Source organism: Delphinus delphis, chromosome 10, assembly GCF_949987515.2.
Source record: "Delphinus delphis chromosome 10, mDelDel1.2, whole genome shotgun sequence".
NCBI lineage: Eukaryota > Metazoa > Chordata > Mammalia > Artiodactyla > Delphinidae > Delphinus > Delphinus delphis.
Window position 1 is genome coordinate 50,413,503 of NC_082692.2, and position 8,443 is coordinate 50,421,945.

The 8,443-nt window shown below is 43.2% G+C and overlaps 1 protein-coding gene across 2 annotated transcripts in view; it reads left to right on the forward strand.

The window, feature by feature from the left end:
• TGFBR2 (transforming growth factor beta receptor 2) overlaps window positions 1–8,222 on the forward strand; it is a 95,109-nt gene extending 86,887 nt beyond the window's left edge. For both annotated transcript variants that reach the window (XM_060022087.1, XM_060022088.1), the window contains exons 6-7: window positions 2,806–2,933; window positions 5,604–8,222. In XM_060022087.1, the coding sequence (XP_059878070.1) occupies window positions 2,806–2,933; window positions 5,604–5,783 (308 nt within the window). In that variant the 3' untranslated portion in view covers window positions 5,784–8,222. The remainder of the gene's footprint in view (window positions 1–2,805; window positions 2,934–5,603) is intronic.
• Window positions 8,223–8,443: the final 221 nt, after the last annotated feature.

The following is an 8,443-nucleotide window of genomic DNA, read 5'->3' on the forward strand; positions in this document are numbered from 1 at the left end:
AACCAGACAAAGGCATTATAAAAAAAAAAAGAAAATTACAGGCCGTTATCCCTGATGAACATAGATCTTCAACAAAATATCAGCAAACTGAATTCAATAGTACATAAAAAGTCTCATACATCGTGATCATGTGGGATTTATTCCAGGGGTTATGGATGTTCATTATCTGCCAGTCAATCAGTGTTTTACAGTACATTAACAAAATGAAAGAATAGTCATATGATCATCTCAATCGATGTAAAAAAAGCATTTGACAAAATTCAACATCCATTCATGATAAAAACTCTCAACAAGATGGTATAGAGAAAACACACTTCAACTTAATAAAGACCATTATGATAAAGCCACAGCTAAATAACATTATACTTAATGGTGAAAAGCTGAAAGGTTTTTGTCTAAGATTAGGAACAAGACAAGTATGCCCACGGTTGTCACTTCTATTTAACATATTATTGGAAGTCTTAGGCAGAGCAGTCAAACAAGAAAAAGATATAAAAAGGCATCCAAATTAGAAGGGAAGAAGTAAAACTGTCACTGTTTGCAGATGACATGAAACCATATGTAGAAAACCCTAAAGACACCATCAAAAAACTATTGGGAGTAATAAATGAATTCAGTTAAGTTGCAGGATACAAGATTAATATACAGAAATCTGTTGCATTTCTGTACACTAATGATGAACTATCAGAAAGAGAAGTTAAGAAAACAATCCCATTTATAATCAAATCAAAAAGATTAAAATACCTAGGGATAAATTTAACCAAGGAGGTAAAAGACCTGTACTCTAAATACTATAAGACATTGAAGAAGGAAATTGAAGATGATACAGATAAATAGATATCCCATATTCATGGAATAAAAGAATTAATATTGTTATAATGTCCATACTCTTTAAAGCAATCTACAGGTTTAAAGCAATCCCTATCAAAATACCCATGACGTTTTTCACAGAACTAGAACAAATAATCCTAACGTGTATGGAACCACAGAAGACCCTGAATAGCCAAAGCAATCTTGAGAAAAAAGAACAAAATTGGAGGGATCACACTCCCTGACTTCAGATTATACTACAAAGCAGCAGTAATCAAAACAGTATGGTACTGGCACAAAAACAGACATATAACACAGCTCAGTGGAACAGAATAGTGAGCCCAGAAATAAACCCACACACTTTTGGTCAATTAATCTACAACAAAGAAGGCAAGAATATACAATGGGGAAAAGACAGTCCCTTCAATAAGTGGTACTGAGAAAACTGGACAGTTAAATGTGAAAGAATGAAATTAGAACACCTTCTTATACTACATACAAAAGTAAAATGTATACGTGTGTACACACAACACACAAAATGGAATATTAGCCATAAAAAAGAATGACATTTTGCCACTTGCAACAACATGGATGGTCCTGGAGGGTATTATGCTTAGTAAAATAAGTCAGACAGACAGAGAAAGACAAATACTGCTTGATTTCACTTACATGTGGGATCTACAAAATAAAACAAGCAAAACAAACAGACTCACAGATACAGAGAACAAACTATGGTTTCTTGCCAAAAGGGTTAGGGGTGAGGGAGATTAAGAGGTACAAACTACTAGGTATAAAATAGATAAATTACAAGGATGTAATGTACAGCACAGGAAATATAGCCAGTTTTTTATAATAACTCTACATGGAATATAATCCATAAAAATATTGAGTTACTATGTTGTATACCTGAAACTGATATAACATGGTAAGTCAACTAACTATACTTCAATAAGAGAAATTAGAAGAAAATCAGCAACCTGAATTTCCCTTAAAAAAAGAAGAAAAGATTTTGTCCTTAGTTGAAACCTGAAGTCCTAATGAAGTGTTTACATCATCCTTCTTTATTTTCTTTTTAGCAAGTATCACTGAAGGAAAGTTACCTTTTTAAATTTTGTTTGTTGGTGTTATCAGTCGCTCTCCTCTGTCATCTAAAACAGCATTTCTGAACCTCTTTTTCATTATTACTATTGCAAGGAGCCTTTGTAGACATTTTTTTCTTAATCACTACTCCCCACGATTTTTCTCCCTGTGGGAAAATTATACATGATATAAAGTTCACCAGTTTAGCCATTTTTAAGTGGTTACAATTCACAACTTAAGTGGTACAGTTCGATAGCATTAAGTACATTCACAGTGTTGTATAATTATCACCATTATCCATTTCCAGAACTTTTTCATCCTCCCCAACTGAAACCCTGTACCTATTAAACAGCATCTCTCTACCTCTTCTACCCCCATCCCCTGGCAACCACTATTCTGCTCTCTGTCTCTGTGAATTAGCCTGTCCCAGGTACCTCATATAAGGGGAATCATACAATATTTGTCCTTTCGTGTCTGGCTTATTTCACTAAGCATAATCTGTATTGTAGCATCTATCAGAATTTCATTTCTTTTTTTTATGGCTGAATCTCCCAAAGAAATTTAATACCACATATTAAATCTATTTATGTACTGTGGGCCACAAACCATTGTAATATGTAAGATTTTTCTACCTCCCAAGGACCAGGATTGCCCCATTGAGATGTCTGCATTAAAACCTGAATCCCCTGACCTTGTTGGTCTTGTTCTCTGCTCTGTCCCCAGCTGTTAGGACATCGTGGGCACTCAACAGTCATGTGTTGAATACTTCTCAAGCTCCTTCCACAACCTCTCCTTATATTTGAACCCACAAGAATTAAAAATTGCCCCTAGCGTAATCACAGGTGCATCACACTCAGTGTCTTAGCTGTGCACACCCTTCTCAAGGGCCCTGTGTTTGCCTGCTCTCTCCAACAGAAGTGAAGGATTATGAGCCTCCATTCGGTTCCAAGGTGCGGGAGCATCCCTGTGTCGAAAGCATGAAGGACAACGTGTTGAGAGATCGAGGACGACCCGAAATCCCAAGCTCCTGGCTCAACCACCAGGTAAGGAGTGACTGTTGCGAACGGCAAGTAAAGTTCATCCGGAGTAAAATTTTAGGTAGGAGAGAATTCCTGGCTATTGGGCATCAATCTGAGGCAGGTCCCTTTGTTTTCCATGACCCTGTTCACTTTTCTTTATAAAGAAGTTTCAGTAAAGTGGGATGACCTTGTTATTGCACGTTCTACCCACCATTCAGAAAGGGCTCACACAGAATCATTTGACGGGCATTTGTCATATTGTCCAAGCCGTCTTGCTTCTGAGTTAAAATGTTTTGTTTGCAGCCTGTGCCACTCACCTCTTATAGGGAGTTTATGTTTTGTTCCCTTCTGGGTTCCAACTGTTTTCTTCTGGGAATCTTCAGCTCTGGCAGGAAATACTTAGTGAGAAAGAAGGGGTGTTTGGCAGCCAGCTGGCCTGCAAGGGGCTGCTGTGCACTCAGGCTGCGGCAGGTGTGTCGAGAAGGAGGCTGGGATAAAGGAAAGCACAGAAGAGCAAAGGGCAAGGGAACAAATAGGAAATCTGTCTTTCCAGAACTTCCTAATGGCTTCTTTTTTTTTTCTTTTTAAGCAATGGTAGGTAAGGCCATCCATCCATAGCAGGGCAGTGGTTCTGACATACAGGGAGACCTATCCAAATTCTCCTCATCAAAATGCCCCCAATCAGAGGAAAAGAAGGAGGCATAGGTTGTGAGAGCTGGGGACTGCCAGTCACAGCAGGGAAGAGCCGTGAATGAGGGAGAGGGGCCTTGTGCCCATAGCTCACTGACAAGACTGTCCTTTCCATTGACGTAAACCATTTATGGCCGCCTTTGGCTGAATTCCCTTACCCAGGGAAGGCTGGGGCTAAGTCATAGGTTTCCTAAGGGCAAGGTAGATAAGTCAGATAAAAAACAGAAACCACAAGTCAGGTACAATCAAGGAGACAGATGGAGCAGGAAGCCTGGTGTGTGCCAGCCCTCGCCAAGAGCCGCTTCAGCGGACAGACCCTGATAAAACCGGGGGAGAGCGTGGACCAGGACGTGGCCTAGGGCTTCTCCCTGGGTTTCAGGAAAGCCTCTTTGGCTTTGAAAATGCAAGACTATTTTGTGTTAACTCTGAAATCAGAAGGCACTAGTATTGTTTCTTTCAAACTCTTGTTGCCTCCTCTGCTGTACAGTTCTTCTAATGAAGCCATTATTCATGATGATAAAATTCTGGAAAGAATTTGCATAATACATTTTTTCTCTTAATGAGATTTGTTGCCCTATTTATTTCAAGTTAATGCTTAATATTTAATTTAATTTACTGCCTGTAATTACAGTGCCAGAATAAAATAAATGTTACTTGTGTACCAACAATAACACTCCACTCTTAACAGGGCCATCAATCAATACCACCAATTAGGTGAATTACACAATTAATTCAACATCATGAACTCACTCACAGGGCGGGAAGGGAGGGTCAGGTTCCTAGGTGTGTGGGGAAAGTTGCTGGTTAGACTGCAGACAGGAGAGTGCCATTCTCAGGGCAGAGTGGGGAATGATCCATTCCACCTGGCCACTCGTGTGAGGGGACACCAGTGATAGGGTTGGGCCTCTGATTGGCAAGAGCACAGTCTGTTTCCACCTATTGGGCTATCTAGTTAATCCGTGCCTGCTTTATTTCCAAAAAATGACTTGAAATAACAAAAATATTTGCAATGCAAAATAAAAATTAAAGCCATGAAAGAAGACCCTTGTCACACATTGTGGGCAGCATTTTCTGGATGGGCCTTTTGAATGGGGCCTTTGTGGGGTTAGGTTGAACTCTCTGAAACAGTCTGCAGGACCTACAAAGACAGACAGGGCCCAGCCTGATGCAGGAGAGGAGGGGCCTAGCAGAGGGTCTCCCCAGCAGCTGCTGGAAGATGGGACTTGAACCCAGAAAATGCAACCAGACCAATGCCTGGACTTCACTCAGATATTCAGTCCTGTTTACATAGGAATGTGTACATGATTCCAGCTCTTAAGACTCTCTGGAGAAGGCAAAACCATTAAGACAATAAGCAGATCAGTGGTGGTCAGGGCTGAGGGGGGAGGAAGGAGGGGTGACAGGTGGAGCACAGAGGCTGTTTAGGGCAGTGGCCTTCTGTGGATACTGTGATGATGGACACATCTGCCAGAATCCACGTCCTGTACATTACTGTGAACCGTGTTCGGGTTGACTTTGGTTGATAGTGACGTGTCAGTGTTGGTTCACCGATTTTAACAAATGCACACACAGATGCAAGGTGTTGATGGCGGGGGAGGTTGTCCGCGAGGGTGGAGGGCGTATATGGAAACTCTGTAATTTCCACTTGATTTTGCTATGAACCTAAAACTGCCCTCAACAGTAAAGCCTAAAGCTATGCCCCTCCCCACCAAACAGAAAGGTGTGAAATGGCATTAGAAGCCCACTTCACGGGAATTTTCAGGATTGGGGATGCTGCTGTGCCCCAGGAGCCTACTGGGGGGCCTTGTGCTGTGTCTTCATTTCCCCACTTCCTATGATCAGATGGCCCCAGAATGCTGGCTGCCTGCAGCTGCAGTTAGATGGTGCTGGGGACTGGCCTGCAGGCGGGGACAGAGCGATGGCGGCAGAGACAAGGCAGGGGCTGCCTTGCCTCCAGGAGCCGCCATCCCCTCTCAGAGGCCTGTGGACCCTCTCCCCCTGCAGGGCATCCAGATGGTGTGTGAGACGCTGGCCGAGTGCTGGGACCACGACCCCGAGGCCCGGCTCACGGCACAGTGTGTGGCCGAGCGCTTCAGTGAGCTGGAGCATCTGGACAGACTCTCGGGCAGGAGCAGTTCAGAGGAGAAGATTCCCGAAGACGGCTCCCTGAACACTACCAAATAGCTCTTCCAGCGGCTGGCCGAGTGTGGCTGCCCCTGTGGCCAAAGAACAGAGGCAGCAGGAAGCTGCCCCTGAACGATGCTTCCTGGAACCCCGGGGCCGCTCCCTCCCCCCCGAGCTGGGGAGGGGGTGACAGGAAGCGTCCTATGTCTTTGACGTTGTCATAGGATAAGCTGTGTTAGCACTTCCTCAGGAAATGAGATTGATTTTTACAATAGCCAATAACATTTGCACTTTATTAATGCCTGTATATAAATATGGAATAGCTATGTTTTATATATATCTATATATGTTTATATCTATCTATACAGCCATACTCTAGAAAGAGGTGAGGAAAAAGATCAAATATGCCCAAGAAATGGGTTGGATGGGCGAGCTTGGCACTGAGCACAGAAGGAAGGGCTCTGGGGCAGCCTCAGCACTTGGCAGTCACTCGTGTGCTGGGCCTCTGAGCACACAGGGGTTGGGGGGGGTGCGGGGGGGGTGCGGTCTTTGCCTTCAGAGAGAGACTCCAGGTCTCAGAGCCTGCTGTGGCCAAGTTGCACTTGCTTTTGCAAAGTAATAATTCCCTGTACTGGGTCCTGTTCTGGCCATGGAGCTGATTGGAGTCGCACTGTTTGGGGACCAGACCCTGGGGTCCCCGTGTGCCATCATCTCTCCTGGACTTGTCACCGGAGCTTCACAACCCACCTCTGGTTTGTGAACCTCCTTCCTCAGCTAGTTCAGAAACTTTGCTCCATTTCTAATTGCTTAAATGTTTTAAGCCCCATGTTTTACCTTCACAGGCTACAGAAAAATCAGGACACATTTCCCCACCCGTGAAATTGCCACACGTTCTACTAATGAGAAATTGTTATTTTTTTAAAAATTCCCCCCCCATACCTATGTTACTGTTCCCTGTTTCCTAAAAGGGAATAGGTCTCCCTTCCAGGTTCTTTATGTTTAGTTTTTTTATCACTCTTGGTTTCAGTCTCCAGCTTTCTATGCAACACTAGTAGGTTCTATGCTCTGGGCTTCAGGGGACTCGAGCACATTTTGGCCAAGGGGAAAGTATTTGAGCAGCACAGCACTGCCACATCAGGAGTCTCCTCAGGCACTCTGAACGTGTGTCTTGCTTGGCCAGCACGGTGTTTAACAAAATCGAGGCACTTTTTAAATACTTGGAGATTTTGCAAAAAAAAAAAAAAAATTTGGATCCTCAAGTAAGACTAGAGAGCAAATGGTTTCCAGTTCTCTCTGGTCCACATCATTCACAGACGCAGGTGTGGACACTCTCAGAAAGCTGCTCACTTCCGCCATGAACGTTTGTGTTTTCCACCCACCCCCACCCCAGTCTGGGAATTAAACCTGCTTCCAACCAAGGGCCCCTGTGAGAAATGTGCGTACACGCACTCCTTCTCTGGCTATAGAGTATGATTTTGATTCCCTTCCTGGGGTTAAGATTTGAAGCTGGCCTTCTTTTGGACTAACGGGGACCTCCTCTGGGTGTTCCCTGTTAACCCAAATCTATTTTGCTTGTATTTTAAGAGCTTCCCCCTCTGCTTTCAGAGGGTGCTCTTTACTCCAAGAAACTGTTGTCATTGTTACTGGTCTCAGTCACACCTGCCTTCCCAACCTTTGCAGAATTTGAATGTGGGACACAGGAGTCCCACGTACAGTTAGGAAATCTGTGTCCACATGGACAAGAACAAAGAATGTGCTTTACTACTCCATAGGAAACTCGTTAATCCACAAACAAGTGTTAATGCTGCAAATAACAATTTTTTAAAAATGTTTTTGAAGCTTATTTTCAGCCAAATAGGATTATTGGAGAGGGACTGGCAGTGACCAGCTCTACTTGGGTTTTGGAAGGTCTCATCTCATTGGGGTTTTAGCAGATATGCTGAAGTTTGGGATTAGGTGGAACTTTTAGGAACCCTGCTCGGGGGGGGGGGGGGGGGTGGGCTGAGAGACTTAAGGTAGTTTGACCCGCAATGCTGCGGAAGTGCCCAGAAATCCCCTGCACTTTAGGGCTGGTGAGGCCGTCCCAATAGCTGTTGCTCATTGACCTCTAGTGGTGAATTTCTAGAATACTAGTCCATTATGGGATCTTCCAAGAGTCAAAAGAGCTTTATCACTTCTGGGTGGTCATCAGCATAAACTGGAATGTAGTGTCAGATGATACTGTGGCTTGTTTTATGTTTGTTTCCCTTATTCAAGAAAAAGACCAAGGAATATCATTCTGTAGTTCCTAAAAATACTGACTTTTTTCACTACTCTACATAAAGGGAAAGTTTTATTCTTTTATGGAACACTTCACCAGTACTCATTTATTAAAATAGGAATGTGAATGCTGTATACTCGTTTTATATCAACTGTGTCAAGCACTTATTTTCATTCTATGCATTGTTTGTCTTTTATATAAATAAAATGTTTATTCGATGGAATAAAACAAAAATACTCAGGTCAGCTTCCTGCCTCCTGTTCCTATTCATAGGGGTCCACAAGCCTCATTTGGTTATTTTGCAGTTTGTGCAGAAAAAGCCACAAGACAAATGCTCTCCAACTTTTCCATAGTCACTGTCTTCTTCAACTGACAGTGTCAGGTCCCTGTGTTTTTTTTGTTTGTTTTTTTGCTGTACGCGGGCCTCTCACTGTTGTGGCCTCTCCCGTTGCGGAGCAGA